Below are 26675 nucleotides of genomic sequence, written 5' to 3' on the forward strand. Positions count from 1 at the left end.
CATGGAGCCCAAAAGGCAGTGAAACAGTTTTAAAGTTGTAAAAGAAAAGAACTATCAACCTAGAATTCTCTATCAAGTAAAAATTACTTCAAGAATGATAGACAAATAAAGAGATTCTGGAATGAAGAATGACAAAATTCTTTGCCAACAGACTTGCTCTAGAAGATACAAGCAAAACGGTAACAGAAATGATAACTGTGAATCTCAGAAATGAGGGAACAGCAACATTAGCTGGGTAAACATAAAAGAAATTTTTCTCCTCTTAAATTCTTTAAACTATGCAGAAAGGTTGAAAGCAAAAATTATAACATTGTATACAACGTATTTTTGTTCTTGTTCTGTTCAAAATATCAAAATATGAGGGATGTAGGTAAAGCAGTAGTTAGAAGGAAACGTAATGCTTATTTTAGAAAACAAAGGTCTCAAAACAGCAATCTAAGGTCCCACCTTAAGAAACTAGAAAAAAGAGCAAAATGAATCCAAAGAAAGCAGGAGGGAAGAAATAATAACAAGCACAAAAATCAGTGAAACTGAAAACAAAAACAGCAAAGAAAATCAATTAAACCAAAGGCTGGCTGTTGAAAATATCAATAAATCTCTAATAAGACTGAAAGAAAAAAAAAGGGAGAAGACACAATTACCAGTATCAGGAATGAAAGGATACTACCAAAAGACCCCAGGGGCATTTAAAGGATATTTAGGTAATGCCATACACAACTACATGCCCATAAATTCGACAAACTTAGATGAAACGAACAATTCCTTGAGAATCACAACCTCCCAAAAACCACCTCCCAAAAAAAGATAGCTTGAATAGTCCTGTATCTAATAAAGAAATTGAATCCGTAGTTTAAAACATTCTGGAAAAAAATAAACAAATAAAACCAAATTCTACACAATCTCTTCCAGAAAATAGAATAGGAGAGAAAACCTCCCAACTCATCCTACGAGATCAAAACCAGACAAAGGTAGTATAAGAAAGGAAAACTACAGACCAACATCCTTTGTAGACATAAACACATCAAATCCAGCAACATGTAAAAAGAACAATACACCACGACCAAGTGGGGCTTATCCTGGGAATGTAAGGCTGATTCAGTATTTGAAAGCTGCAATCAATGTAATCTGTCATCTTAAGGCACAAAAGAAGGAAAGCCACAAGGTCATATCGATTGGCACAGAAAAAGCAGTTCACAGAATTCAATATCCATTCATAATTAAAACACACACACACACGTACGCACACAACAAAAACTCAGCAAACTAGTGACAGAATGGAACTTCCTCAACCTGATAAAGGGCATCTACTAAAAACCCAAAGCTAACTTTGTGCTTAGTAACAAAAGATTTCCTCAAGATTGGGAACAAGACAAGAAAATGCACTCTCACCACTCCTAATCAACATGGTACTCAAAGTTCTACTCAGTGTAATAAGGCAAGAAAAAGAAAGAAAAGGAATAGAAGTTGGAAAGAAGAAACAAAACTGTCCCTATTCACAGACAGCATGGTTGTCTATGCAGAAAATCCCAACGTAATCTACAAAAAGCTCTTCGAAATAGTGAGATTAGTAAGGTTTAGACAGAATACAAGGTCAACATGTAAAAATCAATCATTTCTACATACTAGCAATGAAAAATTAGAAACAAAATCTTAAAAAGCAATATCATTTATAATAGTACCCAAAAGAAAAAAAAAGTTATAAATCTAACGCAAATGTGCAAAATTTATATGCCATAAACTTCACAATGCTAATGAAATAAATTAAGGAAGACCTACATAAATGGACATACCTAGTTCATAGACTGTAAAATTCAATACAATAAGATGTAAATGTAAGTTATCCCCAAATTAACCAATAGATTGAATGCAATTCCAATAAAAATTCCAGCCCACTCCACTCCCCCAAATCCTCCCACATTTACAAGTGGTTGTGGGAGAAAACTATTCCAATCCTTTTATCTTTGATCTCTTATCTCATGTTTTGCATTGTGAATTAGTTTCAAAAAAAGAAAAGAGAAAGAAGGAAATCACATACTTACTTTTCATTAGTTTTCCTGATAATTCCTTTAGTGGAGAAGAGGGACTACTTCTACTGGCTACTATTAGTCTGGAGGATTCTTGGTTTTCCATGGAAACTTGAAGAGTTCCTGCTCTGGCTGTTTCAAGATGGAAAGAATGGCCATTGTCACATTCCTGGGAAAGCAGCAAGTGGTTCTGAGTGTTTTTAGTTCTATTGTTCAGGTCAATTCCTTCTGATTGGGTCATAAGCAACTGTGCTGAGCTAGAATCCTCCAATCGCTTGTCAAGAGACTCGGTTACAAAAGACGCTGTATTTTCGTGCTTTTTAGATGGAGAGACAGGCTCAGCTAATGAGCTCTGCTTCACAGTATTTAGACTGTGTGCTCTTATTCGGGACCAAGTTGTAGAGTGAAAACTTTCGGCCTCTAGCCAGAATTTAACCAAATGTTCCATTCTACGAAGTTCCATGAATTGAATGAAATAAGGGAGGACAACAGTGTCGTGCAAGACTTGCTCAAGGGTCTTTGAAAGACTTGATTTGGTCTCTTGAGTCTGGTAATCCAGACAAGATCTGCCTAAAAGACAAACAACAGAATTAGCAGTTCAGTAACACATAATTTCAGTCACTGTTAAACAACAGCCCTACTGGAGGTCATTTACTTCCTAGCAATTTAAAGAACTAGAAATACTACGGTTTTGGTTTCTAAACAAAGCAATTCAACAAATGTCCAAACTATCTAAATCATTTAAAAGCTCAGTTACCCAATAGCCTATCTCTTTTAATGTCGATTCAGACCTAGTAAATTCTTAAGAAGAAAGAAATCTTAATACAAGATGACATTTTTATCTGTCAAAGTGCAAGATGCTTTTTCAAAAAATAATACCAAGTTCCGGCAAAGGTGCAGGGAACCTTTCAGCATTGTTTATAACTGATAATTTAAATAGTAGTTTTGGAATTTTATCCTGGAAAAAAAACTAAACTTACTAAAGATAAGTTTATTTTAACATATTTAACAACAGGCTATAATTACATAAGCTCATTGTTTGAACAAAAAAAAAAAAATCTTTTTTTTTTTTTTTGGCTTTCAAAGCATGCTCATAAAGAAGATTTAAAAAAAAAATTTATTGAAGGCTTCATCAATTTTTTCCCAAAGGGCTCTTCCAAACTCTTTGTTATCCAATTCATTTTCTTCTGAAGCCCTTCATGTTCACTAGGCCATCTCTGTCAACACCAGTTTCATGAACATCAGGAAATACTGATATTTTCTAAGACTTACAATTTTTTAAAATTAAATGTTTTTAAATTAAACTTTTTATTTTGAGAGAACGGTAGATTCACATACAGTCGTAAGAAATAATACAGAGATCCCACGTACCCAATTTCCCTCAATGGTAGCATTTTGCAAAACCAGAGTCCAGTATCACATCGATGAAACTGGCACTGATACATCTCACCAATTTTATTCAGATTTCCCCAGTTTTACTTGTGCTCGAGTGTCTGTCTGTGTGTGTGTGTGCATATTTAGTTCTATGCAATTTTATCACCAGTCAAGATACATAAGTTTCAACATCACAAGGATCCCTCATATTGCCCTTTTAAAACTACACCCATCCCCATCCCTAACCTCTGGCAAATACTAATCTGTTCTTCATTTCTATATTTTCACCATTTCAAGAGTATTCTAAAAACGGAATCATACAGTAGCGAGCTTTAGGGATTGGCAATTTTTCAATTGTTGAGCTTCAAACAAGTTGCTGCATGTATCAGTAGTTTGCTCCTTTCTATTCCTGAGACGCATCCCAAGATATGGATGTGCTATAGTCTGTTTAACCATTCACCTGCTGAAGGGCATCCAGTTTTTGGCTATTATGAATAAAGCTTCTATGAACATTCATGTACAGGTTTTTGAAACACAAGTTTCATATCTCTGGGATAAAAGCCCAGGAGTGTACTTGCTGGGTCATATGGTAACTGCATGTTTAACATTATTAAAAAACCATCGAACTGTTTTTCAGAGTGGCTGTCCCATTTTACATTCCCCCCAGCTGGGTTATCTAGTAAAACTTACAGTAATTTTACTGTGTGACCAACACACACTTTGTTTGCAGTGATGGCTCATGACCCACAAAGATTCTGATACCCTGGCCTTGGATATACACAAATGTTAAGCGGTGAGAGATGTCAGAGAGGGACTAATTTTATTAGAAGCCAGTTCATAAAGGAATCTTTCATTTTATGACATGACATGCAATTCCACCAGCACAGAAGTTCGTACGATTCTCAGAAAACCACAATCTCCTATGTATCTTTTCTTCTGGGGAGTAGTGAGTAGCAGTTATTTTAACATAGCAGGGATCCTACTATGTATACTGCTACGTGACCTGCTTTCTTCATTTCACATGTCTTGGACATTTTTCCTTGTTGTCTTCAGACTTTTAAGGGGCTGCACAGCTTTCCAGAGCACAGGTGTGCCACTATTTGCCTGCCTCTCTATCAACAGACATTGCTGTTCCTAATTTCTTGCTGTCAGAAACAGAGCTATGATGAAGAGCCTTACACATGCTTACTATTCACATCATTGTGCTTATGTGTGAAGATATATGATGGCTAGATTTTAGAAAGAGAAGCACTGTCCAACATGGTGTGCAGATTTTATAGATTCTGTATTTTGATTAATACTTTCAAACTACCTTTTAAAAAGTCTTCAGCAATTTATACTTCCACTAAATGGGAGTGGCCATTTCACTGCACCTTCAGTAACACACAAATTATCAAACTTTAAATATTTGCTAATGTGTTAGGGGAACACCGATTCATCATTTTAATTTGCACTTCCCTGAGTACGAGTGTGAGTGAAATACAGGATTTTTTTCATATATGTAGTGGCCACATGCATTTCTTCTTCTGGAAATAGCCCATTTTTCTCTTGGGCATGCTTTATATTTTGTATTTGTATTTTGCATTTATAGGCATACAACTTGGTGCTGCCTGTTACGGTTGTAGTTTTTTTTTTTTTTTTTAATGCTCTTTGGAATTACACAGCTCAGTTCCCTACAGCAGGAGTTTTGCACATTGTGCTCAAGTTCTTCCTCTTGTCAGAAGTTAAGAAGAGTGAGTAGCTTACCCAGGTCGCCGAAGTGGGCGGCCTCCATGTGACTCGGCTGCCTCTTGAGTGACGCTGTCCTGCCCCTCGAGAGGGAGTCCATGTTGGCAGAAATGGCACTGATTGCAACATGACTTGGTCCTGCGGCCTCCAGCAAGGCATGATTTTTGGTGCTTTTTTGTGGGGAATGTATGGATATTGAGGCTATAATTTTTCAAAAAAAATCGTTAAAAATTAAACATAATTTGCTAGTCTAAAACGGTTTCAACAGACATTTTAAGAGAACTTCAAAAATTAAATTTTGTAACACTTCTATCAAATCAGCACACAACAAAAAATACTTAAGAGGAAAGGTAACAAACAAGCAGCAGACAAGTGGAACAGAAATGCTCTATATTAACTCTCAGAACACTATGCCAAACTGAAACTTAAAGAGAAAGATCTCTCTTTGAGAATTTTTCTACCAAGGATAGAAAATACCAAGAACCAGGAAACATTTTGAAATATAGACCTTTTTGATTCCTTAATCCTTGCTTGCTTCAGGAACAAAACTAAAATTGCAGAATAAATGCTTGGGAAAAAAAGCCAGAAAAATCATCTGCAGAATTGTTATTTTTTAATTAAGTAAACAAAATTTGTCTATACAACAAAATAATTTACCGTCAGAGTTCAAGGTGCTTAAAGATAAAATGCACTTAAACTCAAACTTGATTTTTGTTAGTAGTTTGAAGAAATATTAGTATCTTCCTTCTTCCTTTAGAATAAAGGTCAGCTACCAATTGTGCTAACAGCAATAATCAACTCAATATCATGACATTGTCAAAGTAACCCTGTGAACTTGACACAATTGAATTAGAAATAGATCTATCCATCTTATTTATTCCACATTAATATCAACAACTTACATTAAAGGATTTTTTTTTAAGTTTTGGTTTAGTACTTTGCAATGGTCAAGACAGAAACGGTACAGGTCACTTCAGCTTTCCACAACTGTCCTCAAGAAAAATACCCTGGGGTGGCTAAATTGTATCTACTAGCACCATTTATTTTACTAAGTCATCAACAGATAACTGCTCTCAATTTTAGCAAACAGTTCCCAGATGCAGAATCTGAGTACTGCTCAGAAATATTTCTGATGAAGATGACATCCAACCTATCACATGTGAGATGCATTTACAGGCGTAACAGATAAGAATGTAAAAATCCATACTTATTTTCCTGGCATGAAATGAAGAGTAAATGTCTTTCAACTATTTTCAATTTTAGAAGGAAGTCTTGTTTTGTTTTTGTTTTTATTTTCAAAATCAATACAAAAATTAGTTTTCTTGGATAGACAAAACAAGCTATAAATAACATTCTATAGAAACAGTGAGACTCACTATAAACAATTGTTCCCAAGTAGATGCATATGGAGATGTAAAATAACAATTAATTTGTACAGACTTTTTCTCAAAATTTCATTCTCTTTTAACCTCTCTGTTAGAATTAGCAACTTTTTTTCCACTTGCTCCTTCACGAATTCTGTCTTCCTCTGGTCTCCACAGGACCACTCTCCTATCTGTTCCCCCCTTTGTCATGCTTTTAGCTCACATTTATACTAAACACCCACCATATCGGACATGGTCTCCTTCCACGACTCCTCTTTCCAAGGTTCTCTTTTCTTTTATTCTTTCTTCGAGAAAGCACATTTATCCTCAAGTCTCAAACCTTCAGTTATTACTAGAGCAATACAATAGTTTTCAAATGCTTTTAGCTGTAAATTCCCTTTCTGCTACAGCCCCCCCCCAAAAAAAAACCTTTTAAAGTTGACCCTGATATGTCTGTAAAATAGACAGAACCAGGGTAACTCTGCCTGAATCAAAGAGAAAGTCTTACTCCCTTGATTTGGATCAGCAGCAGCTCCTGGGGTTCATCTCCGTGGAACTGGAACACAGCAGGAAAACCACTCTCCTATAACTCAGACCTGTCCTTTGACCTGGGCTTTGGTCTTGGAGCTCTCATTATTTACTACTAGGCATTCCCGCTTTGGTTTTACTACCTGGAGCCCAATTTGTCTAAACATTGAACTTGCCTCACCCTTCTTTCAAACTAAATCTTAATTTCCCTGTCTCTGTTCAATCCACCAGTCTCCAAAGCTCAAAATCTTGATTCCATTCTTTTTCACTACATCTGTTCACTTGATAAGATCTACTGACTCTTCCTTGAGGATGTTTAAATGTCTATTTAAACCTGTTTATTTTCAACATGCCACCTCTAGCCAGGTCTTTCTGTATTACAGCAAAAGCACGTCTAAGGTCTCCATCTTACGTAACTCTTCCAGAGTAACCTCTCCTGAGTACCGTATTTACGGCATCAACATCCTGCTCAAAGGCCTACCATAGTGAGGCATGCAGCCAGGCGAATGGGCCTTGAGGACAGCATGTTGAGTGAAATAGACCAGAAATGAAAAGACAGACATTACAATGCCTCACTAACATGGACTAACTATAATGTGCAAACTCTGAGAATTGAGTCTGAGAGCACAGGCTATCAGAAGGCTTATTATAAACACTCCTAGATCATAAGCTCTTATAGCAGTTACATCTATTCCTGAGTTGCAATGGCAATTTCTAAATTCTGAGAGGCTGAGCTCTTTATTTACAACCTGGTTGGTCTCTGGAACTTTGCGTATCTGTGTGACACCTGAGACTCAGAGCCCAACTCTGGCAGCTATGAATGTCAGCATTACTCCATAGAGCAAATATTAAGGAGTTTGAGAAAAGAGCTCAGACTTCAATTAGAGATATGAAAGAAATGGACTTGGTTAGGACTGAGGTAAATCAGATTAAAGGGTAAAGGACAATACTGATCGTATTTTAAAACTTCAACTTCTGTGTGAAACCAAAGGAAGAAATGTTTATTGGGTGCAAAATCTGTTTTTTGTAGCACACTATATAATTTAACTTGCATGATCAGTTTATTTAGATACCATAATTACATGGAACACTGAATAGGGAGTGAAATCTGGTTGGTTTGTACAGGTTAGTCTAAAGCCCCAATACATCCCAGAGTAATCTGGGCAGAGAATAAAAATGTATTTGCAAAGCTCCCTGGAGGGACTGGTGGAATATGTGGAAATATTAAACTTCCCCACCTGGAGAATTACAGATATTCTCACAAGCACTGGGGACTACCAATTTAGAAGGCCAAGCCCTCCATCTTGGGGTTTGCCCTTAGGAAGTTTATTACTGCAAAGGAGAGGCTAAGCCTACTTAAAATTGTGCCTAAGAGTCACCTCCAGAGAACCTCTTTGGTTGCTCAGATGTGGCTTCTCTCTCTAAGCCAGCACTGCAGGTAAATTCAATGCCCTCCCCGCTAAGTAGGACATGATTCCTGGGGGTATAAATCTCCCTAGCAATGTGGGACATGACTGGCCAGGATGAACTTGGCCCTGGCATTGTGCAATTGAAAAAAACTTCTTGGACCAAAAGGGGAAGAGAAATGAAATAAAATCAAGTTTCAGTGGCTGAGAGATTTCAAATGGAGTCGAGAGGTCATTCTGGAGGTTATTCTTATGCACTATATAGATAACCCTTTTTAGTTTTTAGTGTATTAGAAAAGCTAGAAGGAAATACCTGAAACTGTTGAACTGCAACCCAGTAGCATTGATTCTTGAAGACGATTATATAACTATGTAGCTTACACTGTGTGACCATGTAATTGTGAAAACCTTTGGCTCCCACTCCCTTCATTCAGCATATGGACAGATGGGCAGAAAAACGAGGACAAAAAGTAAATGGATAATAGGGAGAGATGGGGGGTATGGGATGTTTTGGGTGTTCTTTTTTACTTTAATTTTTATTCTTATTCTTTTTTTGTGTGTGGTAATGAAAATGTCCAAAAACTGATTATGGTGATGAATGCACAACTATGTGATGATACTGTGAACAACTGATTGTACACTGTGGATGACTGCATGGTTTGTGAATATATCTCAATAAAATTGAATTAAAAAAAAAAAAAAAAAAAGCCTAACATGGCTCCCAGTTTTCTCTGAACCAACTCTTTTCTGGTCTTTGAGGCCCTCTATAACCTGACCTCAGTGTATTTGTAAAAATTTCCCTTCACTTGTCTGAAATCACCTGCCCCCCCACCCCCACCATGTCCAATATATATGCACAGAAATAAGAAGCTGGGCTGGTAGGAAGAAAAGAGAAAGACTCTCCTCTTTCATTCAACTCCTTATTCTTCAACTTCTATACAAATCTCATTTCCACAGCCTTCCCTAAACTTCAGAAATCATTCATTGATCTTAAATTCCTCTGAACTTTTTATAATACTTCCTTTAATTTAACTAATTCAACATATTTCAGGGCCTAATAACAGCTACCAAAGGATGCCTGCTATATACCAGGTACCATACTGGTTTCTCTATGTACAGATTTTTTTACATTAATCCACCTACCTGTCACAACAATACTAACAAGACTGGTATTTCCCTCATTTCAGAGATGAGGAAATAAATGGAGAAAAGGCAAATACCTCGTTGTAGGTCAATGAGTTAGTAACGAGCAGAGCCGGGACTATAAAATTTTACCTTCTTTCCTTTGGGTAAAAACTCAGACTCTAGAATTACTGTGAGGATGAGATAATGCCTGTTAAGATGAATGTCTCAAAGGCACCTCCCACCCAACACACAAAGCTGAACATGTGCTTTCCCCACTCTGTCCTACCCCAGCCAGGAAGTCAGGTGTCATCCTTTACACCATCTCCCTCACATCTCCTGTTTAATCAATAATGACATCCTATCCAATTTACCTCCTAAACAGATTTCAAACCCACCAAAATCTCTTTATTTCTATCACTACCAAGCTAACCCAAGCCATCTGTGCAATATTTGATTAACGTTCCTTAGCAATCTGTGAATTCAATGAGGGCAGAATCTAAGCCCCTTTTATTCACAGTTATATCTAGGTTTTGCCAAATGCCTAGAACAGAATAGGTGCTTAACAAATGGCAGTGGTTATTATTTTGGATAATTTGCTACTGTTCTGTGTCTTAAATCTGTCTGATCACTGCAAACTTCTTGAGGCCTGTTTTCCTGCACAGCCTCTGTATTGTTTTAGGGTTAAGCTAGCGAGTGCTCAACACGGATTATGTACTCCTATTAACAGAGTACAATCATGGAAATCCCCTCATCCTACACATGAGGACTATGAGGAGAGTTAAGGCCCTCCCAAGGTCATACTGGCAGCGGCAGGTTAAGCGTGTGGCTGGTGCCCTGGTGCTCCTTCCTTCTACTAGGAGATCTAATCTCACAGGCCTCTGCCGGTTGAGCGGTTTACCCCTTATCAATGCCAGGCAAATTAACATGCATAAAGAAGGCAGTATGAATTCATGTGGAATCCGACTGGCCTTCAGTTACAGAAATACGCTGACATTAGGCCGAAAGGTGCCCTATTTCTTCCCTAATCTCACAAATCTCAAAGTGAGCAGACAGAGTTCATTTTAGTGCTGTCACTCCATAAACAAACATTGGAAAGAAAAACTAAATACGTAATTGTATAAAAATGTGGCTTATGAGGGGGGACAGTGGGACTGGGGGGGCCATAGGGATCACACTCCCGTTTGTCTAGTTTGTGGATGGATGAGTGGAAAGGTGGGGGAAGGAAACAAACAAACAAACAGACAAGGGCAACCAGTGTTCTTTTTTACTTTAGTTGCTCCTTTTCACTTTAATTATTATTCTGGTTATTTTTGTGTATGTGGTAATGAGGGTGTCGGGGATTGATTTTGGTAATGAATGCACAACTACGTAATGGTACTGTGAACAATCAAATGTACGATTTGTTTTGTATGACTGTGTGGTATGTGAATATATCTCAATAACATGAATAATAATAAAAAAATCTAAAAAATAAAAAATAAATAAAAATCACAATATTATAAATACATATTTTGTATAAAATAATATTAATAAAAAAATCACTATTTTGCTTGTAAAAAAATTAAATGTAATCCTTCTCATTTAAATATAGCAATATAGTATGATCCCATTTTAATAAACTTACTTCAATCTATTAAAAAAAAAACAAAACTAAATACGTAATAATCTGCAGATTCCATGGAGAGAAACATTTACAAAATTTATATGGAATAGCCATGGAAACCATTTCTATTAAAATTTTCCTGTTTCAATCTTTGCACAATGGACATACTGAAATCAGTCTAAAAATACAGCAGATATTACAATCTAAAAAAAGAATGCTTTAACCTATAAATGAGGATAATATATTGATGCCAACAAAGTCCTCTGAATAACTCCTAAATTAAGGCCATTCACCCAAAGTAATAAAGAAGTGTGAGCTGTCATCATCCACACTTCTGGATTAACTGTGAGTGGCAGTGCTACCACCCAACTGTCAGACCGCTCAGTTCAGAGTATTCTTCTTCTTCTTTTTTTTTAATAAAGTCAACCAATGCTTTTAGGGAACAATCAAAAGTGTGATTAATAAGGAGGCCCCTGGCTCACCGTCATCTCTAGCAAAGCCAACAAATGCTTAGTAAAAGCCTATCTTTGCTAAATGTTGAGGCCTTTACAGATTAAAGAGAGAAATAAATCACAACCAAAAATAATTATAAAAAGCAGAAATGATTAGTGGCAAAAGAAAGGAAAAGATAATGGGGTTCAAGAGCTCATAAATGCAAAGCACATCACTTTTCAATAAAAAGGAGGCTGCTGAACTCACCTTGAACCGATTTGACATCTGAGGTCTTCTCTTGTTCTTTGCCTTTCACTAGAAATTAAAAGAGCATCATGACCAATTTTTGCAAAGAGATTCTGTACACTGTAAAAATCAGACAAGAATTATTGTAACAGATGAGTATACAAAAGTTCTACAAAGCACCCAGGATGGATTGGAGGGGGACAGAGCAGGTCAGGTGTCAGGGAAGGTTTCCTAAGGAAGAGACTTTTGACTGGCTTTCAACAGAAAACATTTAGAGCTTATGGAAAAATAATGTGGCCTGGTAGTTAAGAGTGTGTTCTGGATTCAACATCTGGGTTCAAATTCTGCCTCTGCCACTTATCAGCCGTGTGATCTCGGACAAGTTACCTCCCTGTGTCTCAACTTCCTTGATCTATAAAATTAGGTCAGTAATAATAATAATCTCTACCTTAGAGGGCTGCCAATGAAAAGATAAATACTTGCAAAGGACTTAGACTAACAAGTAGCACACAACAAATTTAGGATAAATATAAATTAATGTTATTACCACAAGCCACCCACTGTACTATTAGAAGCATTGTGAAGAAAGAGAACCCTTTAGCTGTGTGCCATGTCCTATTTCATTTGCACTACCTCATAACATCAAATACAAACATTCTAAACTTCCATTCTAAATTTCTAATACTCAGTGTTTAACAACTTGTTTCTACAGTCATACAATCTCTATTATACAAAACAGTTGAAAACCCACTGTTAATAGACTAACAGCATAATATCAAGAGAAGGTGCACAGCCTCCTAAGCAGTGCGAACTTTGTTACAGAATCTGACATAAGCCTATTTTTAGCCCTCTTTGCTTTTCTTACGTTTTTTCAACCTTAAACTTTTTCCTTAACCTTGCCATAAAAGCCTATCAAGATAAGAAATCCCAAGTGACCACCTCTCTACTTGTGCTCTCAAAACATTAAAAGTTAAAGGTTAGCAGGAAATAACTAGCCCTCAGAGGATCTATTAAGTCAATCCTTAACAAATATTTGAGCGCCTGGTACGTGCCAGACACTCTCCAGGCAGTGAAAAGAAGCTGTCTGGCCTTAAAGGGTCTACGCTGAAGTGTGTGGAGGCCGGGATGGATAAACATAAGCAAGATCGTTTCAGATGCTGACCACGCCGTCAGGAAGACAAAAGGAGGCCATGCAGCAGAGTGACTGGAACACGCAGGCCTCACAGCAGCGCCTCCGTAACATTCCCCTCTGCTCCCAGTGTCCTAGTCACGCCTCCTTGGTTTAACCCCTGGCCGACCTTTCCTCCCTTGCCCACTGGGAGTTTCTCAAGGAGAGGTTTTAGGCCGGTCCTTCTTTTTCTCACCACCCCCCTCACACACACACACGCACTTCCTGGCTGATCTTATCCATTCTTAAGGCTTTCAAACCCATGAACATGCTGTGACTCCTAAATCTGTACCTCCAGCCCAAACAGTTATTGATCTTCAGATTCATACAGCTAACCACCTACTTGCCATCTTACATAATTCCAGTTTCCAGAACAGAACATACCGTCTTTCTCCAAAGTTCTTCCTTCCTCCATCTTCATCACCTCTTGTGGATGACCTTATCTACCAGTTCCTCACGTCAAAAACCTGGTAAGCGCTGTGAACACTCTCTTCCTTTTCTCCCACATCTGAACCATTCCTAAGACTAACTGATTCTACCACCAGAATACACCTCCACTTGTGCCACCTTCAGTGCATTCTCCTCTCACCAGTCGGATCTCCTATGCTACGCTTTGAACACTTGTCTTGGGTCCCTCTTCCCCCTGGGTATTACACGTAAAATGAGAGGTTCCCATGAATCGCTGCCTGATCCCACTGTTCCTCCTCCCTTCCCAGGGATACTACCCTCAATTTCATGTTTTACTGCCGTAAAGTTTATAGATATTATGACATATGAATGCATAAAAAAATAATACATGGCATTACCCTGTGCATCTTTAAAAATTATATAAATAATATTCTATACATCTGATGCATGTTCATTCAATAATTTGACATCTGTATCAATGCAGTTCTAGCTCATCATGCAACTCTCATGTTAACTGCTTGATTTTTTAAAATAAATACACAATCAATCCCCATTATTCGTGGTTTCTGTATTTGCAAATTCTCCTACACACTAAGATTTACTTAGTGCCACATTTTTTCGCATTTTTGTGCTTTATGTTGGCGATTCCACTGTTTAAAATGGCCCCTAAGCGTAACACTGAATTGTTGTCTAGTATTACTTCTTAAGTGCAAAGAGGCTGTAATATCCCTTATGGAGAAAATATGTGTGTTAGATAACTTCATTCAGGAATGAGTTATAGGGATGTGAGTTCAATGTTAATCAATCAACTATATATATATACTAAATAAGGTGAATTTAAACAGAAGCACACATAAAACAAGATTATACAGTGATCAGGTGATGAAAATGTGTCCAGAGGCTCTCAGGGACCTAACCCTGTGAGTAATGGTTAAGTATTTGCTAATTCACAATTACCAAGAATAATAAGAATCGACTGTACCTTTATTTATCCATTTTCCTGTTAATGAATATTCAGGCTCTTTTCTATTTTTCACTTTTACAAAAAATGATGTTATAAACATTCTTGTACATGTTTTGCTATGTATATATGCAAGAATTTCTCCAGGATAAATTCCTAAAAATGGATGTGCAATTTTAATTAAAGTGGCTGTACCGATTTACACCCCTACGATTCACAGTCTCAACAAATTAATGGTTTTGAATGGTGCTTTAAATGTATTTCCCTGATTTACTTTGAAGTTAAACATCTTATCATGTTTATGGCCATTTAGGTTTTCTCTTCTGTGAAAATGCCTATTCATGGCCTTTGTCTTTTTCTTATTCTTTGTAGAACTTTCTACTGCTTAGCATTACTCTGGTGTATCTTTTCCATTTGTTTCTTTTCATGCCCTCGTGTTTTGGTTGCATCTCTGGTAAATAGCTTAGGGCTGGATTTTGGTTTATTATCCAATCGAGTTATTTTTTAGCTATAGGCACTTTGCTAAATAGACTTTAAGTCAAATTTTAGTCTGTTTACATTTATTGTGCTTACCGATCTACTAGGTTTATTTCTACCACTTTATTTTGTACTGCTGCCTATGCTTTTCCTTGTTTGTATTATTAAATATTAAAACATAAAGACAAGACTAGAAATTAATGAGAAATATTTAGGTTTATTTAATCTTAACATTATGTCATATTTGCCTCAGAAATTTTTTTAAAGAAATAAAACATTACAGATGTGATTAAAGCCTTTCCGTGCTCTCATTTCCCTCTCTTCTCAGGAAAACAAGATCACGAATTGAATGTTTATTGTTTCCATCCACATCTGTATCTGTTAATATATGTAAGTGTCCATAAGCAATAAATAGCATTGTTTTGCAGGGTTTAACTTGTACATGTGGTTGTACCAATTTACATTTCCATCAGCAGTGTATCCTCACCAAATCTCGCTCAGACTTAACCACAACCTCTCTGATTTTCTCAGGAACTTTACTCCTGCAAGTAACCCCTCTCTCTTCTCTACCATTTCCTCCCTCTCTATTGGATCATTTCTATCAGCCCATAAATACGCGCTAGCATTTTGTATCTTAAAAAAAAAAAGTTCCCTGACCTAATAGCCACTTCCAGCTCTTGCCTCTTTTTTTGTTCCTTTCCACTGCAAAGTTTCTTTAAAAAGTGTCTTTAGTTATTCTCTCTACTTTTCTCACTTCACATTCTCCCCCAATCCATTGACATTATTCTGATAAAAGTCACCAATTACTTCCACGTTACACAATTCAGTACCTACTTCTATTATCTTGACCTTGCAGTGACATTTGACACAGTAGTCCCTTCTTTTTGAAATGTTATCTTCTCTTAACTTCCATGACACTGCACCCTTATTGCACTGGCATTTCTTTTCAATTCTCCTTTGCCTATGGCTCATGTTCCTCAACTTAACTTTAAAAGCTTGATTAGCCAGCTGTCTCCCAGGCTTCCTTCTCTTCTCTAGCATGACCGGCCAGGGAACTCATTCCCCCTCCCTACCAATCCACCTTACTGGGTAGTTACTCTACCTCTGCCATTGGCTGTGACGGGATAACCAAGCTCTCACCAATGGGAACGGGATAACCATGGGCAGAGGACTGAGGACAGAGGGAGGGTGACCAGACCCTGGGGGAAGGATGAAAAAGTGATCCCTGAATGATGGTGAAGAAAAGCCATCCACTGCCCTGGAACTCTGACTGTTACACAAGAGAAATAAATGTCTACCTTGTTTTGAGCCACTGCATTTTAGTGTCTCTTTGTTATGGTAGCTTAGCCTTTCAACCTAATTCGTTTATCCTATGTACTACGTATTTATGCCAAATATTCCCAAATCTAGATCTCAAGTTCTGACTTCTTTCTAGAACTCCAGACTTCTACAAAGAACTGACTACTTAATATCTCCACATGGATGTCCAAGTGTCATCTGGACCTCATAACTGCCAAAAGCAAACTCTTGGTTCCTTCTGCCCTAAGCTCTAACTCTAGTGCTTTCCCAGTCTTCCTTCACTCTCACCATTTAGTCAAGTCATGCTCCGAGATCTATCTCCAAAACCCATCCCATTCCCATCTTCTTTCAGCCTTCTTTCTGAACCTCGAACACACCCAGTTCATTCCGGCCTTAGCACATTTGCAGGACACGTTCTCGTTCTCTTTGTTTATAATGTGGGTCCTCTGATCTTTTCAAGGCTGGCTCTTCTGTCATGCAGATCTCAGTTTAAATGTCATCTCCTCAGGCAAGCCTTCCCTTACGGTCCAAACACAAATTGTCACCTGGCAATTTGCTACCACACTACTTAAATGCTCTGCAAAGCACTTATTACTGATATTTTTCTTATTCTTATTCACTCTTTCAACAAATATTTACTAAATTCCTGAGGATCTCCTAAACACTGATCTAGGCATGGGGGCACAGCTGTGAACAAAAACCAGCATCCATTATAATAACATGGAGAAAAGTGGATGGTTATAAATAAAGTAGGGCAAGGGGATGGGAGTGCAGGGGGTGGGGACTGTAATTTTAAATAGGGTAGTCAGAGCAAGCTTCATAAAAGTCACCTGATCAAACATGAAAAGAGGTGAGGTAGCAAAACATAGGGACATCTGTGGAAAGAGGTTTTCCGGCAGAGTACAGAGGCCCTGAGGTGGGAATGTGCCCAGCAACAAGGAAAGGGAGAGCAGACAAGCAGAGAGGAGATGGGGTCTTGGTTACGGAGGGTCCCCAATGGAGGGATGTGAACAGAAGAGGTGTGACGTAATCTGCTTTACAGTGTCAATTCCATTTTGAAAATACACTACAGATGGCATGGACAGAAGAAGGGAAACCAATTTGAAACCTACAACAAAATAAAGCTGCTTCTTTGATCTTCATAAAGCCAGCTCCCTCTTGACATTTCAGCTGAGACTCGAATGGCATCTCAGAGGCCTCCCCCAACTACCCACTCTAAACACAGAGATGGCTGCCTGGACCAGGGTGTTAAATGGTCAGGGATGGTGAGAAGAGGTTGGATTTGGATATGTTCTGCAATAGGTTGAATGGATTTGCTGATGGATGAGCTATCAAGTCTGAGAGAAAGAGACTTTCAAGGATGGCACTAAAGTTTCAACATGAGCAATTAAAAGGCCAGAAATGCCCTTTATTGAAATAAAAAGTGATGGCTGGCTTTAGAATGACAAAACCTAGAGTTAAATTTCAGATATAAGTTAAGGAACCTATTAGTCACGTAGAGATATAAGGTAGACCGACAATAGGATACACCAGCCTGGATCCAGGGGAGAGAACCTAAGTTGCAGATGTAAATTTGGAAAGGTGGCATTTAAAGACGGTATTTAAATACTGGATGGATCCCTAAGCAGGCCTGCCTCCCAGTTTCTACCCTTGCCACATCCATTCTGCAAGAAGCATCCGGAATATCTTTTTAGAACACAGAATCAGATCAGATCACTCCTCTTTAAATTTTTAAAAATAATGTCCTCTTTGCACTTGGAAAAAAACTTAACCTTCCTACCCTGGCCTTTAGAGGTCAGAATGCTCTGAGCCTAGCCTACCTCTCACACTGGCCTTCCTTCCTTTCTCAGAGGGCATAAAACTCTTTCTTGCCTCACCACCTTTGATGAACATGCTATTCCCTGTGCCTAGAATGCTTCTCCCTAGCCTCTAGTTACCTCCTATGATCCTTCAGCTCTAATTTTCAAGGTCACCTGCTGAGGCCTTTCCCTAGCATCCAACAAAATATTTCTTCTCTCAAATAACTCTCTCTCGTAACAATTTAATTTGTAAATACATACACACACACATATAAGTAGACACACATACAAAAACATATAAATATGGGGGAAGGGAGAGGGAATTTTGTTTGCTTATTTATTGTCTGTCTCCCCAGCAGACAGTAAGTTCCATGAGTACATAAGCTTGTTCACTGAGGGCTTAGGATAGTGCCTGGCAGATAGTATGTGCTCAATAAATATCTGTTGAATAAATAAAGGCAAGTCTTGTGCGGCATGCAATTTGCCTCATTATACTTGGAATGATTTTGTACTCCCTTGAAATACACTAATAAACAACTAATCATTTAAACACTGTTAAACAAATTAGAGACATATTAACTTATCAAGAAAGTACCTTATGGAGAAAGTTTCCTTGTTATCATTTTACTGGCTTCATTCATCACTGTTTTCATTCATTCACCACCACCTGACATTAATAACTAAGACTCTAAATATGTACTTCTAGGCATTCTTTAATTCTGTCAGTTGAATGAGACCTTAAGCATCATCTAATTCTTAGTTGCAAGAGAAAGGTGGGTTAACCGGCCTGTCCAAAGTGACATAGTAAGTGGCAGAGCTATGAACCAAACCCAAATCACTGGTTCATTTTAGTGCTTTTCCCAAAACTCTTTTCTGCCCAGTACATTTTCTCTGAGGCAACAATAATTGAGACAAGTGCAACTATCATATGACCAAAGAGACTTTTCACTGGGGGGGGGGGGGGTCCTACATTTTTAATGCAATACAAGAACCTTACCCAGAATCAAGAATCAAGCCGTCTCTAACTGGGCAGCTTTTACCACTGAAAATCCGAATTGTAAATAGTCCCTTTTAAAGTTAGGGTTCCAACAGTTAATCAACTTGCTAAGTCATCAAAAAAAAGTAGTCTTCCTTACGGAACTTTCAGCAATAACTTAAATAATGTTATTTTAGGAAATGCACTCCCCTCTTCCCCCCAAAAAAGAGGAAACTGGAAAGTAACACCAGTTTAAGAATACATTTTCACGTGTTGCCTGTAGACACAAAACCCTCGATATTGTGAAAAACCAGAGACTTCCCTTAACAAGGTACTAAAGGGATTTCCTTCTTCTTGATACACATTACGCAAAAGACAAAAAACAAAACACCAAAAAACCCACAAAACCCAGAAAAGCTATTTTTACGCAGGCAGGCATGAACTTCGACAAGCGCCAGTAAGCACTTCTGGACCCGCACGACAAGTCCCTCCTGCCCTCGCGCGGGGACGCCACCTTCTTCCCCCTGCCGAGTCCCGGAGCAGAGCGAGGCACTCGGGGGGCGTCGCAAGGAGGCCGAGAGGCTCCCCGAGGGCCCCGCCGCCGCCGCAGCCGAGGAAGACTTTGCAAGCCTCCTGCAGGCGCCCGCCCCACCAAGCCCCGGCGGCCCGGCCTGGCTCCCCAGCGGCGCCCCCACAGCTACCTTTCCGCCGGAAGAAGGACATGGCGGGGCCCGCGTCGGGGCGGGGGGCGCGGGGGGACTGTCGCGGGGAGGGCCCGGCTCCCCTCATTCAGCAACTGGCCCGGACTTCCGGGTCCGCAGCGGCCGCCGCACTAGCCCGAAAACGGACCCTCCTTCCGGGTGTGGGCCCCACCGCCTCCTCGAGATGCCGAGGAAGCTCCCGCCGCCATATTATCAACAAGCCGCCCGCCCGGAGTTCCGGTCCTTCCCCGCGCGGGGCTTCACGGGAGGCCGCCCGCCGGCCCCGCCCCCGGCCCCGCCCCCTCTCGTGGGAGCAGGGACGCGCGCCCGCACCGCCCACGTGACCCCGCGCGTGCGTCCCGGGCGGAGAGCGCCGCGGCTCTGGGTTGTCCCGCGCGGGCCCTCGGAGGGAGCGGGGTTCCCCAAACGAACCCTGCTGGGGCTGCGCTGGCGCCGCGTCGCCACCAGAGCGCCTTCGGGAAGGAAGGGCCCACGCGGCCACCGCGGCCTCCGCCTGAGTTCGGTTAAAACTTCTCCCTGCGCCGCCACCCCCTTCGCTCCCGGGGGGCGCGGGCCTCGAGGCGCACGAGACCGCGATGGGGATTAGGGGCGCAGGATGCCTGACGCGGCTCCAGGGCCTCTCTCGGCCATAGTGGCCTGGAGGGCAAGGAAAAGGAGACACGGGCTGGCTTTCAGGACGGTCACACTCGAAAGGGGACAGCACCCGAAAAGCCTCGCCAGTATTGACTATGTAAATGCAGCGACTCCCCCTGCAAGGCCTAGGTCAAGCGCCCCTTTCCCGTGAAAACCGTGCTGGCCCTCACCCTAGCCTTCAAGCCTCCCGTCACCCCGGGAGGGCCTTCAGCTGCCTCGGTACAGGGTCTGCAGCCGGAAGCTCCTGCTGGGGAAGGATGAGAGCAGCAACCCAGTCTTCCTGGGGTTTTCAATCAAGGAATTCCATCAAGGGACGAATGGAGAAACTGAGGCCCAGAGAGAAGAGGCGTCTTGCCCAAGCGTGTTCAGCGTGTGAGGTGTTGAGGCTGGGTAACCAGAACCCGGGGTCTTTTCGCCACATTCTTAGAGCAGGTAAATAGATTTGTTTTGTTTGGAAGTGCATGTCGGACGATCACAGCCGACGTTTTATTGAAGGCTGGGCTAGGTTCAGGTAACCCTTAACCCTTGCAGTAGCCCCAGGTGTCGGTCTTAGTGTGGGGAAAAGTAGGCACAGGAAAATAAGGCAATCTGCCCTAGGTCACTAGCTAAGCAGGGGTGAGGCCGGGATTTCCAACCAGAGTCCGGGGTCGAGCCTCTCCCGGTGGGAGAGCGTGTCCGCGAGCGCCGGGCGGGAGCCGCTGGCCGTGGGCGCGATGCGTTCCGGAGCGCATCCTCGGCCTGGGCTGAGCCGGCAGTGGAGGTGTGTCCTCCGGTGTCCTCCCGGCGTCGGCGCCCCCGCGCAGTCAGAGGTGCTCTTGGAAACCCGCCTGCGCCCGGGGACCACCACACCCCCAGAAAAGGGAGCTGGGCTGAAGTCGAGGACCTGCTGGCGCGAGCAAGCCTGGGGAGCCGTCTAGGAGGGGTTTCTCTCTCCTGGATCAGATGAGGGAATAAGTGGTGTTCAGCTGGCAGGTCTAAGTACAGGGCGTCTGCGCTCTCAGCAAGAAAGCACAGCCCCGTTCCCTGGTTCCCTTCCGGAGCCCAGTCCCTTGGCCGGGGCTGTTTTGTGTTTGTTTGTTGCGGGGGTGGAAGAGGGAGGTTGTGTGAGAAGGAGGCGAGCAGTGCCGAGGGGGTTGGGAGAGAGGGCGCTCAGGTCCCTCCACATCTCCACCAGCCCTTTCACATTTCCACGGACGAAGCCTAAGAAAAAGCAAGGTCCTGCCCCGTCTTCCAGTGCGACTGCTGCGATCGAGCCCCTCCTAGCAGAAATTCTGAGCTGCCTTTATTCTCCCAGGCAGCTGAAGTCGACTGGATTAGCCATCATTTATTAAGTACTTCATAAGTGCCGTCACAGTACTAGGGGCTTTACAATCACGATGTCACTTAACCTCCCCCACCCCCCAAAAAAAGACCTGTGAGATGGCTACCATTATAATCCCTGATTTGCAAATGACCCTGAGGCCAGAGTAATTTACCTGGGATCACAAGGCTGGTACCTGGTAGAGAGGATTTTTATCTCGTCTGACTTCTAAGTCATTTCCTTATACCACTTCCTTCTAACTTCTTTTTTTCCACTTCCTCCTTTCTTAACACCCACCTCCAGGTAATACCCATTTATCCGGTGTTCCAGCATATGGGATTTCTATTTACAGACTGGCTGTTAGAGGTGAGTGGTAACTAGCAGTGCAGAGTCTTCAGAAGGCTTCATGTTAAGACTGTTGCCCTCTAATCTTTTGAAATTTTGTGATCCACATATGAATAAAGTTAAAATAAAAAAAGATAAAAATAAACAAGAATGTGCTAACCTGAACCCCTTAGTGTTGGGGCAAATTGAAGCTCTGCATTGCATTTCTTAGTTAATATATTAGTTACTTTAATTTACATGTAAACAAATTTTTACATGAAGGAGTGCCTTTAATTTTAAGGGAATTTCCCCAGTCCCTTTATTTTTTACTTTTTTACAATATTTCTCCATATGTGCCTTACTTGTGCACATAGCATAATGTTTTCAAGGTTTTTGCATGTTGTAGTATGTCTTATAACTTCATTCTTTCTTATGGCCCAATAATATTCTATTGTGTGTATATACTGCATTTTGTTTATCTGTTCATCTATTGGTGGACACTTGGATTGTTTCCACCGTTGAGGCAGGATGGAGCAGGCCATGAAGGCTGTGGTCCCTGGTCTCCTGTTCAGCTTCAGAAGAGTTAATGCACACCCACGAACTTCTCAGGAGACAAAAATTTCCCCAAAAGCTCGGAAACCTCCTCAAATCATAAAAAATTATAAAATCATGGGCCTCAGTTAATGACAAAAAGCAAGGGGTCATAAAGGTTGTTAAACATCTGTCCAAATTGTAGATATGGAGGGCAGGTTACAAATTCTGATCACTGTGATAGCTGTCTCCTTCTAGAACAAAGAAGACTCCAGGTTCAAAAGTCGGGATAAGAAGATCACAGTAAAACTTTCCTATATAACAAGGCAGCCCACTCCCACCCAGCATGTGCTTTTCCCTGGAACATGAACACGTTATCTCTTTAATGTGTCTTCTTTCTCTTTTTCTTTAATATACTTTACTACTTATTTCTACTGGCCTCTCTCATCTCTAAATTCTTTCCGCGGCGAGAGTCCTGAACTTGGGACAGGGTTCTGCCTGGCACTGCTGTCAGGAGGTACTAGTTACACTATAAACATTGGTGTACTAGTATATGTTTGAGACCCTGTTTTCACTCCCTTGGGAATATATCTACGAGTGGAATTGCCTGGTCATAAGATAATTCTATAGTTAACTTTTTGAGGACCCGCCATTTGCTTTCCCCAGTGGTCGCCCCATTTTACCTTCCCACTGACAATGCATTAGAGTTCCAAATTTTCCACATCCTCTCCAGAACTTATTTTTTCTTTTAAATAATAGCCATATTGTGCATGTGACATGATATCTCATTGTGGTTTCGAATTGCATTTCCCTAATAGCTGATGATGTTGAGCATCTTTTCATATGCTTATTGGCCGTTGCTATATCTTCTTTGGGGAAATGTCGATTCAAGTCCCTTGCCCATTTTTTATTGGGTTGTTTGTCTTTTAATTGTTGCATTGTAAAAGGTCTTTATATATTCTGGGCTTGTAAAAATTCTTTATATATTCTGGGTATTAAGCCCTTACCTGATGTATGGTTTGCAACCATTTTCACACATTCTGTAGGTTGTCGTTTCACTTTCTTGATAATTGTCTGAGGTGCACAGAAGTTTAAAAATTTGATGAAATCAAATTTATCTAATGTTCCTTTTGTTGCTCATGCTTTTAAGTGTCATGAATCCATTGCCAAATCCCAGGTCATGAAGATTTGTCCTATGTTACCTTCTAGAGTTTTATAGTTTTAGCCCTTATATTTAGCTCATTGATCCATTTTGAGTTGATTTTTTTATATGGTGTGAGGTAGGAGTTGTGCTGGTTTGAATCTATTATGTACCCCACAAAAGCCACGTTCTTTTAATCCAATCTGTGGATGCAGATGCTCTGTTGGTGGGATCTTTTGGTTAGATTATTTCCATGGAGATATGACCCTGCCCATTCTAGATGGGTCTTAATTAGTTTACTGGAGTCCTTAAGAGAGCTCAGGATGGGAGATCAGACAGAAAGAAGTTTGGAGACACTAAGCTAAGAGATGAAGCCCAGAGTTTACCCTGCAAGAGCTAAAGGAGGACCCCAGATGCTTAGAAAGTACCCAGAGACATTTTGGAGACAGCCATTGAAACCAGAACCAGGACAGAAGCCAATAGATGAAATCCAGAGTTTGCCCCCAGAGAAGCTAAGAGAGGACCCCCAAATGCTTAGAGAGAAACGCCCTGGGAGAAACAAGCAAAGATTCACAGGAGCTGAGAGAGAGAAGCTAAGATGGAAGCCCAGAGACATTTTAGAGAAAGCAGTGGAAACCAGAAGCTAAACATGGGAGAGAAGGACCAGCGGACTCGGGCCATGTGCCTTTCCATGTGACAGAGGAACCCCAGAGGCCATCGGCCTTTTTTCAGAGAAGGTATCGTCCTGTTGATGCCTTAATTGGGACATCTTCATGGCCTTAGAACTGTAAATTTGTGAACTAATAAACCCCCATTGTAAAAGCCAACCTGTTTTTGGTGTTTTGCATTCTGGCAGCTTTAGCAAACCAGAACAGCGGTCTAATTTCATTCTTTTGCCTACAGATATCCAGTTTTCCAAGCATCGTTTGTTGAAGAGACTCTTCTTTCCCTACTGCATGTACTTAGCACCCTTGTTGGAAATCAATTGGTTGTAGTTGTATGAGTCTATTTCTGGGCTTTTCAGTCTTGTTCCATTGGTCTATTTGTCTATCTTTAGGCTGTTATGACACTATTTTGATTACTGTAGCTTTGTAGTACAATTTGAAACTGGGAAGTGTGAGTTCTCCAACTTTGTTCTCTGTTTTCAAAATTGTTTTGACTATTAGAGACATCTCCACAGAGATATACCAGTTGTATCAATTACAGCAAATCAGTTAGGTAAAGATCAGCAAGTTAATTATCACAAAGCCAGTGAATAAAATTCATCTCCTTTGATAAATTCTGTTTACAAATCTAATGAAGTGCATTCTACAGCCAACATTCTAACACACATAGTTTTCTGTAGCAAACATTCATAATCTCAAGGAAACTATTCAGACATCATTTTGATATTATAGGTAAGGGAAGCTCTTTGTTCCTTTTTAATAAGCAGATTTAAATGAACTTATTTATGATTATTGTATTAAAATTCAGAATAAATAGATATGACTTAAAAATTCTCAACTGTCTAAACAAAGGCTAATTCTTAACTCAGTGTTTTACACTCTCCAAAGCATTTATATCTATAGCTTTGTAAAATTAACCTCCAAAAAACTTGTGACCTCTGATTTTAATTTTAATCAAAGTGAAATCAAACCAGTATGAGCTTAACATAATACATTTCTTCAGTGGTGTCTGATAAGCCAGACACATGGGAGTTTATGCATGTTTCCACTAAAGTAACTCAGACCAAGTAGCCAGGAGATTACTACAGTCATGATTTCTTAAACTTTTATAAGAGAGACTTCCACTTCTAATAAAAGAGGAGTAGGTAATTTGGACTGGCCACCTGCTGAGGAAAACTAAAAAAGATGAACAAAATATTAAAAGACATTGGAGCAGTAACAAGATAAGGAAAAATTGCCAGGTGAGCATCAAGAAGGGGAAAATAATCTGGGGAGATGAGACCTGCATTTGGGGCAGCTTTTGGTATTCCTGAAACAGAGACCGAGAAGCTGAGCTGAGTGATGCTTTTGGTGACCCCATGGGCAGAGGGATGAAAGTTGGAGACTGTGGCCTGCCTTGTGTTGGGATTCTGAAGAAGCTACACCAGAAGTTAACCAGCCTTGCAGGAATTGCCACCCAGCTGCAAGTCATCTGACTGGCCAGGCAATCTCAATCTCAGATAGTAAATTTAGAAAATCCTGCCTAGGAGAAGTAAATAAAAATTCATTTGGGATAAAATATCATCCAAGGATTCAAATTATTTCCATAAGCAATTTTTAAAATATATCTGGCACACTGTTCTGGTTTGCTAAGCTGCCCAAAGTAGATTGCATGAAATGTGTTGGCTTTTACCATCGGAATTTATTAGTTTATAAGCTTACAATACTGAGACCACGAAAATGTCCAAATCAGGGCATCATCAAGATGATACCTTCTTCCTGAAGACCAGCTGCCAGCAATCCTAGACTCCTCTGTCACATAACAAGGCACATGGCGGTGTCTGCTGGTCTCTCCCTTCTGTTTCAGGTTTTGTTGCCTTCAGCTTCTTGCTTCCCTGGCTTTCTCTCTCTCTGAATTTCATTCTCTTATAAAGGACTCCAGTAATAGGATTAAGACCCCTCCTGAATGAGATGGATCACATCTTAAGATCCTAGTCACCAAAAGAGGGGGAGTCCACACCCACAGGAATGGATTAATTTTAAGAACATACTTTTCTGGGGGACATGCAGCTTCAAACCACCACACACACAATTCAGATGTCTAGGCACACGGAGAGACATGATGTTGAGAACAAGAGCCAAATGAAATGGCAAGGGATGGAATTCCAGAAAGTACAATTATCAGACATAAATGTTAATGTAACTGGGCTTATTATGTTAAAGGAGATAAAAGATAAAATTGAAAATTGGGTTAGAAAACTGGAAATTATAAAAACTGACAGAGTAGATCTGAAAATGAGGCAACTAGAAACTCGAGAACTGAAAAACTCAGTAATTGAAACTAAGAATGAAGCAGATTTCCAGGTAAAGAGGGAATTTGTTTACTGGAAGAGAGGCCAGAAGAAAATATCCAGAATGACTCATGCAATGAGGGTAAAAGAGAAAACAGTGAGAAGATTTAC

General features: G+C 40.3%; 1 protein-coding gene and 1 long non-coding RNA gene across 4 annotated transcripts in view; one reads left to right on the top strand and one right to left on the bottom strand.

Moving 5' to 3' along the window:
- AKAP10 (A-kinase anchoring protein 10) overlaps positions 1–19831 on the bottom strand; it is a 112173-nt gene extending 92342 nt beyond the window's left edge. For 2 of the 3 annotated variants that reach the window (XR_005212572.1, XR_005212573.1), the window contains exons 1-4: positions 19620–19831; positions 11852–11899; positions 5145–5327; positions 2040–2594 (exon numbers count right to left, since the gene is read on the bottom strand). Coding sequence is in view for 1 of the 3 variants with exons in the window: in XM_037808202.1 (XP_037664130.1) it covers positions 2040–2594; positions 5145–5327; positions 11852–11899; positions 19620–19707 (874 nt within the window). In the remaining 2 variants the exon portion in view is untranslated. The remainder of the gene's footprint in view (positions 1–2039; positions 2595–5144; positions 5328–11851; positions 11900–19619) is intronic. The other variant, XM_037808202.1, reaches the window with a different exon arrangement.
- A 152-nt stretch (positions 19832–19983) lies between these two features.
- Positions 19984–23218, top strand: LOC119514541. Its single transcript, XR_005212850.1, has 3 exons — positions 19984–20705; positions 21877–21939; positions 22687–23218. It is a non-coding gene; the product is annotated as an uncharacterized LOC119514541 (long non-coding RNA).
- Positions 23219–26675: the final 3457 nt, after the last annotated feature.

The sequence above is a fragment of the Choloepus didactylus genome, chromosome 18, assembly GCF_015220235.1.
Source record: "Choloepus didactylus isolate mChoDid1 chromosome 18, mChoDid1.pri, whole genome shotgun sequence".
In the NCBI taxonomy this organism is placed as follows: Eukaryota; Metazoa; Chordata; class Mammalia; order Pilosa; family Megalonychidae; genus Choloepus; species Choloepus didactylus.